Consider the following 15314-nt stretch of genomic DNA (forward strand, 5'->3'; position numbering starts at 1 on the left):
GGTACCCCATTGAATGTCCCCCCACCCCCACCCCCAAGAAGTTCCCAGGTAAGGACTGTACAGCAATTGCCCGGAAGTTCAAACTTCCAATGGGCAATTTCCCTGCAAAGGGAACCGTCTGAAAATGCGATTTAAACCGCAAACTTCGGATGGTTCTGACTATGTTGCAGCAATAGTTACCCAGAAAAAGTTAGAAGTAAGTCCGACTTAATTGAATTCACAATTCCAGATCTATTGCAGCATACAACCCAAAGTGAGAACAGATTGGGTTGTGTGCTGCAATAGATCAACCCTGCATCCCCTTACCTATGGGTTTTTTTAATGAGATATGGGCATCACTGGTAGGCCAGCACCTGATGGGTTTTATGACAATCGACAACGGTTTCATGGTCATCATTTTTATTGAATTCAAATTTCACCACCTGCTGTGGTGGGATTCAAACCCGGGTCCTCAGAGCATTACACTGGGTCACTGGAATATGATGATATGAGGCTTTATTACTCTTTACTATGGGCATGTAGAGTAAAGATTTTACCTACAGATAACTAGAACAGTTCGGGTTTGATGGTGCAGTAGGGAACTTTGTGCTTTAATCTTACCTTTAGTTGCCCAGCTGTGGTGAATCAGCTGGCATTGTCACCTGCACAGATATGATGAACCAAATGGTGGCTGCCTGTGGTGTAAGTCTTTCTGTATTTCTCTAAACCATTATACCCTTGTATGTACCCTGTACATTTACAATATGGAATCCTTGGAAGCTGTTGTTGCAGATTGTCAGAAATATAGTGAACATAAGTGGGGGAATTGAGACACCTTGTATAAATACGCCCTGCTGAATACATGCTCCTCGGGCTCTCTGATGCCTTCAGTCAGAGCCTTCATCAGGCTGCATTGAATGGCTGCAATCTCTAGTCCCAGTGATGATTGTCACAGTTAATACATTATTTTTCTCACAAGTGAGTTGCTTCAAGGCCTTGCAAATATTACTGCTGGTAACCACTAGATGGTGCACAAGAGTAAATTGTGACTGAGTGTCTGGCCTTAAATTGATGTCTCAGCAGCACGGCTGTGAACGGGAGCTCACCATAAGAATCTGCATCTTTCAGCTATCTCGTGGTGTGTTGGACTCTACCATGATAGTCTACATGTTTGGTCCTAAAAAAGACTTGGACAGTGCGAATCCTTCTGTTTTGTTCTATCCTGTACGGTGTGCCTAGGTTTTCAAGCTGGGGCCTTTGGGCCTTTAGGGTCAGCACTGGGATCCTAGTGGGCTGTTGAGATCTTTGATTTCTCTCCATCCATCACTAGATTTTTGCATTTCCCAGTATTTTTGGATTGACTAGCACTATTGCTGTGTGTTCATATTATCATTTTCTACAGTGATATCACTGTTTATTTTTAGGTTGCTGACATTGTTAGAACCTGGGCGTGTCAATATTCGCCCTGAGATTCCCATGCAGAAAAGTATTGCCTTTGTTCTGTTCTCTCAAACCCAGTCTGAACTCTTCAACCCAGCAGAAATGTTTAAAATAAAACAGAAAATGCTGGAAATATTCAGCAGATATGGAGAGAGAACAGAATTAATGTTTCAGGTTGGTAACCTTCCATCATAAAATGGTTACAGCATAGGAGGCCATTTGGCCCATCATGTGAATGCCAGCTCTCTGCACCAACAGCTCAACTAGTCCCACTCACCTGCCCTTTCCCCAAAGCCCTGCAGCTTTTTTCTCTTCAGGCGCTTATCCAATTCACTTTTGAAAGCTCCCATTGAACCTGCTTCTATCACACTCTCAGGCAGTACATTCCAGCTCCTAACCACTCACTGTGTTTAAAAAAAAAAATGGTTTTCTTCATGTGGCCATTGGTTCTTCCCCCATTCACCTTAAACCAGTGTTCTTTGGTTCCTCAACCCTTATGTCAATGGGAACAGTTTCTCCCTATCTACTCTGTCCAGACCCCTGTGATCTTGAATATCTCTATCAGATCTTCTTTCAACCTTCTCTTCCCCAAGGAGAGCAGCCCCAGCTTCTCCATTCTGTCCATGTAACTGAAGTCCCTCAGCCCTGGAACCATTCTCGTGAATCTTTTCTGCAGCCTCTCCAGTGCCTTTACATGCTTCCTTGGGCTGACAAGTGGCAAGTAATATTTGCGCCACACAAGTGCCAGGTAATGACCATCTCCAACAAGAGAGAATCCAACAAGGGATAACCTACCATCACCCCTTGACATTGAATGGCGTTTCCATCACTGAAACCTCCACTAGCAACACTCTGGGGGTTACCATTAACCAGAAACTGAACTGGACCAGACATATAAATACCGTGGCTACAAGAGCAGGTCAGAGGCTACGAGTAACTCACCTCCTGACTCCCCTAAGCCTGTCCACCATCTACAGGGTACAAGTCAGGAATATGATGGAATACTCTCCACTTGCCTGGATGAGTGCAGATCCAACAACATCCAAGAAGCTTGACACGATCCAGGACAAAGCAGCCCGCTTGATTGGCATCCCATCCACAAGCATTCACTCCCTCCACCGCCTATGTACAGTAGCAGCAGTGTGTACCATCTACAAGATGCTCTGAAGGAACTCAAGCCACCTTAGAAAGCACCTTCCAAACCCACGGCCACTACCATCTAGAAGGACAAGGGCTGCAGACACATGGGAACACCAGCACCTGGAAGCTCCCCTCCAAGTCACTCACCTTCCTGACTTGGGAAATATATCACCGTCCCTTCACTATCGCTGGGTCAAAATCCTGGAACTCCCTCCCTAACAGCACTGTGGGTGTACCTACACCACATGGACTGCAGCGGTTCAAGAAGGCAGCTCACCACCACCATCTCAAGGGCAACTAGGGATGGGCAATAAATGCTGGCCCAGCCAGCAAAGCCCACATCCCATGAATTAATTTTTAAAAAGGCATCCTGGATTCTGGGCTTCATAAAGAGTGGCACAGAGTACAAAAACAAGGAAGTTATAATGAACCTAAACAGTGGTTCGGCCTCAAGTGGTGTGTTGTCCAGTTCTGGGCAGAACACTTTTTTGAAAATTCATTCATGGGGTGTGGGCATCGCTGGCTTGACCAACATTTTATTGCCCATGTCTAATTGCCCTCGAGAAAGTGCACTTTCTCCTGCTTTTGTGGATTTGTCCTGCTTTGTGTACAGGACATACCTGGGCAATTTTCCACATAGCTGGTTAGGTGCCAGTGTTGTAGCTGTGCTACACTGAACAGCTTGGCTGGGGGCACGGCAAATTCTGCAGCACAAGTATTCATTCCAAAGCCAGAATATTGTTAGGGCCCATAGCCTTTGCACTATCCAGTGCCTTCAGCCGTTTCTTGATATCACGTGGAGTGAATTGAATTGGCTGAAGACTAGCATCTGTGATGCTGGGGACCTCCAGAGGAGGCTAAGATGGATGACCCACTCGGCACGTCTGGTTGAAGATTGTAGCAAATGCTTCAGCCTTATATTTTGCGCTGATGTGCTGGGCTCCCCCATCATTGAGGATGGGGACATTTGTGGAGCCTCCTCCTCCAGTGAGTTGTTTAATTGTCCACCACCATTCATGACTGGATGTGGCAGGACTACAGAGCTAAGAACTGATCCGTTGGTTGTGGGATCGATTAGCTTTAACTATCACTTGATGCTTATGCTGTTTGGCACGCAAGTAGTCCTGTGTTATAGCTTCACCAAGTTGACACCTCACTTTTAGGTATGCCAGGTGCTGCTCCTGGCATGCCTTCCTGCACTCCTCATTGAACTAGGGTTGATCCCCTGGCTTGATGGTAATGGTAGAATGGGGGATATGCCAGGTCATGAGGTTACAAAAAGCATCTGCTGCTGCTGTTAGCCCACAGCGCCTCATGGATGCCCAGCCTTGAGTTGCTAGATCTGTTCGAAATCTATACCATTTAGCACGGTGCTAGTTCTGTTGGGGAGTATTTAAACTAGTGTGGCGGGGGGGTGGGATCCCAGGAGTAGGAGCAGATAGGTCAGATTCAGATCAGAAAAACGGACGTAGAACATTAGCTAGGGACGTTGTGATAGACATGGAGTTACAGGAGAAGCAAAGTTTACAAAGTGTCCAGCAAGGGAAATTGACGGGGTTAGACTGTTTATACTTCAATGCAAGGAGTATTACAAACAAGGTAGATGAGTTAAGGGCACAGGTAGACACATGGCAGCAGGATGTCATTGCTATAATGGAGACCTGGCTAAAGGAGGGACAAAACTGGCAGCTTAATATCCCTGGTTATAGAGTCTTCAGACACAATAGAGTAGGAGATAAAAAAGGAGGGGGGCGGGGGGTGGCACTAATAGTTAAAGAATCAATTCCAGTTGTGAGAAGGGATGATATACTAAATGGGTCAACAAACGAGGCTTTATGGATTGAGCTTAGAAATAAAAAAGGGGCAGTCACACTACTGGGAGTATACTACAGACCTCCAAATAGTGGAAAGGGAGATAGAAGAACGAATATGTAGACAAATTTCTGCTTGTAAGAACAAGAGGGCAATAATAGTAGGAGACTTCAACTATCCTAATATCAACTGGGATTCAAACAATATAAGGGGTACTGAGGGAGAAAAATTCATGCAATGTGTCCAGGAAATTTTTTTCAACCAATTAGTGACAAACCCAACGAGAGGAGATGCAATTCCAGACCTAGTCTTGGGGAACATAAAAGGGCAAGTGGGTGAAGTGACAGTTGGCGACCATATTGGGGACAGTGATATTTTGTCTCCATGTTTACAAAAGAAAGAAAGGATGTAGATATAGTAGTCCAGGAGGAACACTGCGAGATATTGGATGGGATAGTCATAAAGAGAGAGGAAATAATCGAAGGGTTGAAATCCTTGAAAGTTGATAAGTCACCAGGGCCAGGTGGATTGTTTCCGAGGCTGCTGAAGGAAGTCAGGGAGGAGATAGCAGATGCTCTGAGGATGATTATCCAATCTTCACTAGATACAGGGGAGGTACCGGAGGACTGGAGAAATGCAAACGTAGTTCCATTGTTTAAAAAGGGATCAAAGGAAATGCCAAACAATTATAGGCCAGTTAGTCTTACATCGGTGGTGAGCAAATTAGTAGAATCAGTCCTGAGAGATAGGATTAACTGTCATGTGGAAAGGCATGGACTAGTCAGGGATGGTCAGCATGGATTTGTTAAAGGAAGGTCTTGCCTCACAAACTTGATTGAATTCTTTGAGGAAGTGACAAGAAGGGTTGATGAAGGTAGTGCAGCGGATGTTGTGTACATGGATTTTAGCAAGGCATTTGACAAGGTCCCACATGGCAGATTGGTCAAGAAAGTAAAAGCCAATGGGATTCAGGGTAATGTGGCAAACTGGATAAAAGGTTGGCTTCGTAACAGGAAACAAAGGGTAATGGTCGATGGATGCCCTTGCGAATGGAAATTTGTCTCAAGTGGTGTTCCACAGGGCTCAGTGTTGGGACCCTTGCTGTTTGTGTTATATATTAACGATGTGGATGTGAACATGGGGGGCACGATTAGGAAATTTGCGGATGACACAAAGATTGGCCGAGTTGAGGATAGTGTAGAGGATAGCCATAATCTCCAAAACGATATAGATGGGTTGGTGGAGTGGGCGGTAAAGTGGCAGGTGGATTTTAACATAGAGAAGTGTGAGGTCATACATTTAGGGAGGTCAAACATTTACAGGGATTACACAATAAATGGGAATGTACTAAGGGGTAGATGAAGTGAGAGATCTTGGCATACAAGTACACAGGTCCCTGAAGGCAGCAGTTCAAGTAGACAAGGTTGTAAAGAAAACAAATACAGAATTCCCTGGAAAAACTCAGCCGGTCTGGCAGCATCGGCAGAGAAGAAAAAAGTTGACGTTTCGAGTCCTCATGACCCTTCAACAGAACTGAGTAATATTAGGAGAGGGGTGAAATATAAGCTGGTTTGGGATGGGGGGAGAGAAGTGGGGGGGGGTGGTGGTGGGTGGTGTGGTTGGAGGGACAAGCAAGCAGTGATAGGAGCAGATAATCAAAAGATGTCACAGACACAAAAGAACAAAGAGGTGTTGAAGGTGGTGATATTATCTAAACGAATGTGCTAATTAAGAATGGATGGCAGGACACACAAGGTACAGCTCCAGTGGGAGTGGGGTGGAAAGACTAACAGGGCATAAAAGGTATAGATTTAAAAATAATAGAAATAGGTGGGAAAAGAAAAATCTATATAAATTATTGGAAAAAACAAAAGGAAGCGGGAAGAAACAGAAATTATTATTAAGGTTGTAAAGAAGGCATATGGAATGCTCTCCTTCATTGGCAGAGATATAGGATATAAAAGTAAGGATATAATGTTGGAATTGTACAAAACACTGGTGAGGCCACAATTGGCGTATTGTGTGCAGTTCTGCTCACCACATTACAGAAAGGACATAATAGCTCTGGAGAGAGTGCAGAGGAGGTTTACTAGAACGTTGCCAGGGTTAAAAAAGTGTAGCTACAAGGGGAGATTGGATAGGTTGGGGTTATTTTCCTTAGAACAAAGAAGGCTGAGAGGTGACTTGATTGAGGTGTACAAAATTATGAGGGAAATAGATAGAGTGGACAGGATAAAATTGTTTCCCTTGGTGGAGAATTCTAGAACCAGGGACATAGATTCAAGATAAGTGGCAGAAGGTGTAGGGGGGTGGGCATGAGGAAGAACTTTTTTACGCAGAGGGTAGTGGGTGTCTGGAATTCGCTGCCCAAGTTGGTGGTAGAGGCAGAAACTCTAAACTCTTTTAATAGGTACCTGGATCTGCACCTTAAGTGCTGTAAGCTGCAGGGCTATGGGCCAGGTGCAGGAAGGTGGGATTAGAAAGGGCACCTGGGTGTCCTCGGGCTGGCATGGACAAGATGAGCCGAATGGTCTCCTTCTGTGCTGTAACCTTGCTATGGTTCTATGGTAGTGTCACACAACACAATGGAGGGTTTTTTCAATGTGAAGGCAGGACTTTGATTCCACAACGACTGTGCGGTGGTCACTCCCACCGATACTGTCATGGTCAGATGCATCTGCGGCAGGCAGGTTGGTGAGGATAAGGTCATGTATGTTTTTCCCTCTTGTTGGCTCCCTGTGTCCTTTAGGAAAAATCTATATAAATTATTAGAAAAAACAAAAGGAAGGGGGAAGAAACGGAAATTATTATTAAGGTTGTAAAGAAGGCATATGGAATGCTCTCCTTCATTGGCAGAGGTATAGAATATAAAAGTAAGGATATAATGTTGGAATTGTAAAAAAACACTGGTGAAGCCACAATTGGCGTATTGTATGCCAATCGTTCAGTAGTGGTGTTACCGAGCCACTCTTGGTGACGGACATTGAAGTCCCCACCCAGAGTACATTCTGCGCCCTTGTCACCCTCAGTGCTTCCTCCAGGTGATGTTCAACATGGTGGAGCACTGATTCGTCAGCTAAGGGAGGGCGGTATTTGATAATTAACAGGAAGTTTCCTTGCCCATGTTTGACCCAATGGCATGAGATTTCATGGGGTCTAGAGTTGATGTTGAGGACTCCCGACTGTATACCCTTCTGACTGTATACCACTGTGCCGCCACCTCTGCTGGGTCTGTCCTGCCAGTGGAACATGGTGACCCAGGGATGGTGATGGTCGTGTCTGAGACGTTATCTGTAAGAAATGATTCCGTGAGGATGACTATGACAGTTGTTTGACTAGTCTGTGAGACAGCTCTCCCAATATGGGCTCTAGCCCCCAGATGTTTGTAAAAAGGATTTTGCAGGGCCAACAGGGCTGTGTTTGCTGGTTTTCCAGTGCCTAGGTCAATCACTTTCTTTTTTGAGACTCTGTAGCAGTCTGGTACAATTGAGTGGCTTGCTGGGTCATTTCAGAGGGCATTTAAGAGTCAACCATATTGCTGTGGGTCTGGAGTAAGGATGGCAGATTTCCTTCCCAAAGGGCATTCGTGAACCAAATGGGTTTTTACAACAATTGACCGCTCATTAGTAGACTTTTAATTCCAGATTTTTATTGAATTCAATTCGATAAATTCAAATTCTACCGTTTGCCTTGGTAGGATTCGACCCTGTGTCCTCAGAGCATTATTGTCGCTGGATTACTACACCATCACCTCCCCCTATTCTCAACTTGCCCTACCAACTTCAAAGGTTTGTGCACATATGCCCCCCTGACCTAAGGTGTCAGCTGCAGCTCAGTTGGTAGCACTCGCACCTCTGATTCTGGATTCAAGTCCCTCTCCAGGGCTTGAGCACAAAAATTAAGGCTGACACTCCAGTTCAGTTGAGAGAATGCTGCATTTTTGGAGGGTGCAGTTTTTCGGATGAGGGATTAATCCAAGGCCCCATATATCTGCTCAGACAGATGTAAAAGACCCCATGGCACTATTTTGAAGAAGAACAGGAGCATTATCCCCAGTGTCCTGAACAGTTTTTACCCCTGTATCAACAAAAAAAAAATTATCTGGTCATTATCACATTGCTGTTTGTGGGAGCTTGCTGTGCACAAATTAGTTGCAGTGTTTCCCGCATGCAAAAATGACCACACTTAGTAAATACTTTGACTGCAAAGTGCTTTGAGACATCCGGTGGTCATGAAAAGCGCTATATTAATGCAGGTCTTTCTTTTTTCAACCTTTCTCTTCCTGCATTCCCTTCAAAATTACAGAACTGGGAAATGTTAGAATGTTATAGGTTTTAAGCAAGTGAAAAGGAGTGAATGGGGAAAAAAGAACAAAACGGAAAGCCTGTGATTGGGTGGAAAGCAGGAGAGATGCAGTCTCCCCTACAATGGGGACACCTCCCCAAATGGGGAGCCCTCCATCAGCCCACAAGCGTGACTCCGAGGGTCACCTGTCATTTTAATTCTTGCTCTCATTTTGACTCCCCTGTCCTCAGCATCCTGCAGTGTTCCTATGAAGCTCAACTTTAGCTCATGGAGCAACACCTTGTTTTACGATTAGGCACTTTACAGCTTTCCAGACTCAACATTGAGTTTAGAAATTTCCGGTTGTAACCTCAGTCCCAATTTTGTTTATTTTTTTCTTTGCTGGTTTGGTTTTTTCTTGTTCCCACTTTTTTTTTGCTTTCAGACAGCAACAGATCATGATTCTGTCATTTGCACCTCCTGATGCATCATTTATTTCTTTTTTTGTCCCATTACCACTCCCTTTGGCTTTGCATCTTTTGTAATTTAATCTCCCCTGCCTTCAACCCTATCACCAACCTGCCCTTTTACCCTCATACTCCTACTCTTCACTTACTTCAAATCTATTACATCTCGAACTTTTCCTAGCTCTGATGAAAGGCCATTGACTTGAAACATCCTGTTTCTCTCTCCACAGATACTGCTAGATCTACTGAGTATTTCCAGAATTTTCTGTATTTATTTCAGATTTCCATCATCTGCAGTATTTTGCATTTTTCCAAGTCTGGTAGTCAGAATAGTTTTGAACTTAATAAACCCGTCTGGACCATTCACATATCCACCTATCTGATCAAATTGCTAAATTTCCAATCTACACCTAGCAGATTACAAGTATAAAAGTATAGAAAGAGCCTTGTAAAGAGTTACTTCTGAAGGTACAAAAGAAATATACAGTCTTTTAGTATAAATATCCCTTCTATTGTTGGACTAAAAATTTTGATGGTTGATTGGCCCATGAAAGTAGATGCCAGATTTCAGGCAACTAGAATTTGTTCCCTTTTGTTATTGCTTATATACCTGAATATCCCAAAATTGAGTTACATTTCAAGTAGTGATGTGGCATCTTTTTATTATCAATCTTCTTTCATTCATTTATGGGCTGTGGGCATCGCTGGCCAGGCCAGCATTTATGCCCATCCCTCATTGCCCTTGAGAAGGTGGTGGTGAGCTGCCTTCTTGAACTGCTGCAGTCCCTGTGGTGTAGGTACACCGACAGTGCTGTTAGGGAGAGAGTTCCAGGATTTTGACCCAGCAGCAGTGAAGGAACTGCATTTTGTTCCAAGTTAGGATGGTGAGTGGCTTGGAGGGGAACTTCCAGGTGGTGGTGTACCCATGTGTCTGCTACTCTTAACTTCTGTGTGGCAGCAGTCGTGGGTTTGGAAGGTGCTGCCTAAAGAGCTTTGGTGAGTTCCTGCAGTGCATCTTGTAGATGGTACACAGGGCTGCCAATGTGCGTCGGTGGTGGAGGGAATGAATGTTTGTGCCAATCAAATGGACTGTTTTGTCCTGGATTGTGTCGAGTTTTTTGTGTTGTTGGAGCTGCACTCATCCAAGCCAGTGGAGAGTATTCCATCACACTCCTGACTTGTGCCTTGTAGATAGTGGACAGGCTTTGGGGAGTCAGGAGGTGAGTTACTCATCGCAGGGTTTCTAGCCTCTGATCTGCTCTTGTAGCCGTAGTATTTATGTGGCTAGCCCAGTTCAGTTTCTGGTCAGCGATATCCCCCAGGATGTTGGTAGTAGGGTTTCAGTGATGATGATGCCATTGAACGTCACGAGACAATGTTAGATTACCTCTTATTGGAGATGGTCATTGCCTGGCACTTGTGTGGCACAAATGTTACTATCCGCTTGTCAGCCCAAGCCTGGATATTGTCCAGGTCTTGCTGCATTGGACATGGACTGCTTTAGTACCTGAGGAGTCGCGAATGGTGCTGAACATTGTGCAATCATCAGCAACCGTCCCCGCTTCTGACCTTTTGGAAGGAAGGTCATTGATGAAGCATCTGAAGACGGTTGAGCCGAGGACACTACCCTGAGGAACTCCTGCAGTGATGTCCTGGAACCAAGATGATTGACCTCCAACAACCACAACCACCTTCTCTTGTGCTAGGTACGACTCAACCAGCGGAGAGTTTTTCCCCTGATTCCCATTGACTCCAGTTTTCTAGGGCTCCTTGAGCACACTTAGTCGAATTCTTCCTTGATGTCAAGGGCAAGTCCCTCTTGCCTCACCTTTGGAGTTCAGCTCTTTAGTCCATGTTTGAACCGAGGCTTGTAAGGGTATTGATATTTAGGAAAGACAGGCAAAAAGAAAAATTAGGTTCGGTGGCGTTGTTAGTTAAAAATGAAATCAGTGCAACAGTGAGAGAGGATATTAGCTCAGAAAATCTAGATGTAGAATCGGTCTGGGTGGAGCTGAGAAGCACAAGGGGTGGAAAACATTAGTAGGAATTGTCTATAGACCTCCAAACGGTAGTGGTAACATAGGGGACAGCATTAAACATGAAATTAGAGATGTGTATAACAAGGGTGCTACAGTAATCATGGGTGACATTAATCTACGTATAGACTGGGCAAACCAAATTAACAATAATACTGTCGCGGATGAACTCCTGGAGTGTGTACGAGATGGTTTTTTTAAACCAGTACGTCGAGGAACCAAGTAGGGAAAAGGCTAACCTGGATTTGGTATTGTGCAATGAGAAGGGGTTAATTAATGATCTTGTTGTGCAGGGTCCTTTAGGGAACAGTGACCATAATATGATCAAATTTTTCGTTAGAATGGAAAGCGAAGTAGTCCAATCCGAAACTAAGGTCCTAAATCTAAACAAAAGAAGCTTCGAAGGTGTAAGGCGTGAGTTGGCTAAGATAGATTGAGGAACTTCATTGAAAGACATGACAGTGGATAGGCAATGGCTAATATTTGAGGAACGAATGTATGCATTGCAACAGTTATACATTCCTTTCTGGCACAGAAACACACAGGAATTCCAGCCCAACCATTGCTAACGTAAGAAATTAAGGATAATATTAGACCCAAAGAGGAATCATGTAAAGTTGCTAGAAAAAGTAGCAAGCCTGAGGATTGGGAGCAGTTTAGAATTCAGCAAAGGACGACCAAGAGATTGATTAAGAGGGGAAAAATGAGTATGAGAGTAAAATTAAATGGAACATAAAAACGGACTGTAAAAGCTTCTACAAATATGTAAAAAGAAAAAGATTAGTGAAGACAAATGTAAGTTCCTTAAAGTCCGAAACAGGAGAATTTATAATAGAGAACAAGGAAATGGCAGAGCAATTAAACAAGTACTTAGTTCTGCCTTCACAGAGGAAGCCACAAATAACTTCCCAGAAATGCTAGGGAACCAAGGGTCTAGGGAGGAGGAGGAATTGAAGGAAATTAGTATTACTAAAAAAATAGCGCTGGAGAAATTAATGGGACTGAAAGCTGATAAATCCCAAGAGCCTGATAATTTACATCCCAGGGTACTAAAGGAGGTGGCTATGGAAATAGTAAATGCTTTAGTTGCCATCTTCCAAAATTCTGTAGTTTCTGGAACAGTCCCGGCAGATTGAAGGGTGGCAAATGTAACCCCACTATTTTAAAAAAGGAAGGAGGGAGAAAACAGGGAATTACAGACTGATAGGGAAAATGCTAGAGTCTATTATAAAGGATGCGATAACAGGACACTTAGAAAATATCAACGGGATTAGACAAAGTCAACATGGATTTATGAAAGAAATCATGAGTTTTTTTTTGAGGACGTAACGAGCAGAATAGATAAGGGAGAACCAGTGGATGTGGTGTATTTGGGTTTTCAGAACGCTTTTGATAAAGTCCCACACAAGAGGTTAGTATGCAAGATTAAAGCACGTGGGATTGGGAGTAATATAGTGACATGGATTGAGAATTGGTTAGCAGATAGGAAACAGAGCAGGAATAAGTGGGTCTTTTTCGGAGTGGCAGGCGGTGACTTGTGCAGTACTGCAGGGATCAGCGCTTGGGCCCTAGCTATTCCCAGTATATAGTGATTTGGGTGAGGGATCCAAATGTAATATTTCCAGGTTTGCTGACGACACGAAACTTGGTGGGAATGTGAGTGGTGAGGATGTTAAGAGGCTTCAAGGTGATTTAAACAAGTTGAGTGAGTGGGCAAATACATGGCTGATGCAGTATAACGTGGATAAATGTGAAGTTATCCACTTCGACAGGAAAAACCGAATGGCAGAGTATTATTTAAATGGTGATAGATTGGGAAATGTTGATGTACAAAGGGGCCTGGATGTCCTTGTACACCAGTCACTGAAAGCAAGCATACAGGTACAGCAAACACTTAAGAAGGCAAATGGTATGTTGGCCTTCATTGTGAGAGGACTTGGAGCAAGGATTTCTTACTGCAGATGTACAGGGCCTTGGTGAGACCACACCTGGAATGTTGTGTGCAGTTTTGGCCTCCTTAGCTAAGAAATGACATGCTTGCTGTAGAGGGAGTGCAGCGAGGGTTCACCAGACTGATTCCTAGGATGGCAGGATTGTCATATGAGAGATTGGGCCGACTAGGCCCGTATTCACTGGAGTTTAGAAGAATGAGAGGGGGTCTCATTGAAATGTATAAAATTCTGGCAGGGTTGGACAGACTGGATGTAGGGATGATGTTTCCTCTGGCTGGAGGGTCTAGAACAAGGGGTCACATTCTCAGGATACGGGGTAGGCCATTTGGGTCTGAGATGACGAAAAACTTCTTCGCTCAGAGGGTGGTGAACCTGTGGAATTCTCTACCACAGAAGGCTGTGGAGGCCAAGCCACCAAATAGATTTAAGAAGGAAATAGCTTTCTAGACAAAGGCATCAAGGGCTATAGGGAGAGAGTGGGAGTATGGTGTTGAGATATAGAATCAACCGTGATCATATTGAATGGCAGAACAGGCTCGAAGGGCTGAATAACCTCCTCCTGCTCCTATTTTCTATGTTTCTATGTAATGAGGTCAGGAGCTGAGTGACCTTGGTGGAGCCCACATTGAATGCCAGTGAGCGGGTTATTGCTAAACAAGTGCTGCATGTTAGCAATGTTGATGACCCCTTCCATCACTTGACTGATGATCAACAGTAGACTGATGGGGCAGTAATTGGCCGGGTTGGATTTGTCCTGCTTTGTCCCAGGACATACCTGGGCAATTTTCCACATTGCCGAATGCATTGAAGTGATAATGCATTGAAGTGATATTGCACTGCTCCAGAGTGTTGTAGATTCAGTCCAACACTCCGTTTACTAAAACAAAAAAGGAAAAATGTTGGATATGCTCAGCAGGCAAGCAGCATCTGTGGAGAGAGCAGAAGACAATGTTTTGGGTGTAGACCCATAGACATTGACTGACATGCTGAGTGCCCCCAATGTTTTCTGTTTTGGTTTCAAATTTGCAGCACCTGCAACATTTTGTTTTTTATCCACCTATTTGTGACATGTCTCATTTGCACCTAGATATGCTTTGAAAGGTAATGATAGGTGCAGTGTAATTTGCTCCTTCCACTTCTACACCCCCATCCCCAAATTCATGCAAAATACTGCTTCCAGGAGGGTAGCAGGAGTGCACTCATGATTTAAAAATTATCGAAAAGTTAGTAAACCTATCACAAGTACCAATTAAATTAGATTGCATCACAGACAAATGCTCCCCATCGACAAACAAAACGCGCCATTAGATGGAAAGCTTTTGAAAACCAACTGCATGTTAAAAGTTGCACATTTTTTGAGTGTCCTAGTCATTCAGTAATATAAGATGCTGTCTTGTGTTTTCAGTAATTGTCTGCATGTTGTGGAGCCCATGCCAGTGCCGGGCCGGGATGTGGAGGCTTACTGTCTGCTGTGTGAGTGTAAATATGAAGAAAGAAGCACCACTACAATCAAGGTACAGCCAAGTCTTCTCCATGTCATCTGATTGATTCCGTTCCCCCTCCCAGCTCCACCAGCTCCCTTAAGAATAGCTCTGAGCACTATTACTCATCAAGGTGACCCTTTGTCCGATGTGTTGGAGCTGATTTGTAAAAGTGTGCTTTGGATTTATTTCATAGTTCTGTTCATGTTTAGAATCATACAGCACAGAAAGAGGCTATTTGGCTCTTTCTGTCTATGCCAGCTCTTTGAAAGAGCTACCCAATTAATTCCACTCCTCTCATTATCGTAGTCCTTCAATTTTCTCCTTTTCGAGTATATGTCCAATTTTGAAAAATACTATTTAACCTCCATCTTTTTGAGACAATGCATTCCAGCTCCTCAATTCTGTGCATAAAAATAATTCCTATTTCTCCCTGCCATTTCTTTTGACAGATATCTTAAAGCCGTGTCCTCTCTTACTGACCCATCTGCCAGTGGAAACAATTTCTCCGTATCTACTCTATCAAAACCCAATCATGATTTTGAATACCTCTTATCAAATCTCCCCATAACTTTCTCTGCTCTCAGGATGATAATCCCGGACTTCTCGAGCAGTCCTTGCCGCCTTCACCTATCATTTGGTGTGGTGATTGAAAACGAACTGGGAAGAAAAATGTTAAATTAGCTCAACCACTGCAGCTTAGCCATACAAATCAGGGAGGTC

General features: G+C 43.9%; 1 protein-coding gene across 2 annotated transcripts in view; it reads left to right on the forward strand.

The window, feature by feature from the left end:
* tmem9 (transmembrane protein 9) overlaps positions 1 to 15314 on the forward strand; it is a 110044-nt gene that overhangs the window by 33837 nt on the left and 60893 nt on the right. For both annotated transcript variants that reach the window (XM_078546806.1, XM_078546808.1), the window contains exon 3: positions 14516 to 14624. In XM_078546806.1, coding sequence (XP_078402932.1) covers positions 14516 to 14624 — 109 coding nt within the window. The remainder of the gene's footprint in view (positions 1 to 14515; positions 14625 to 15314) is intronic.

The sequence above is a fragment of the Cetorhinus maximus genome, chromosome 8 (assembly GCF_964194155.1).
Source record: "Cetorhinus maximus chromosome 8, sCetMax3.hap1.1, whole genome shotgun sequence".
NCBI classification, from domain to species: Eukaryota; Metazoa; Chordata; class Chondrichthyes; order Lamniformes; family Cetorhinidae; genus Cetorhinus; species Cetorhinus maximus.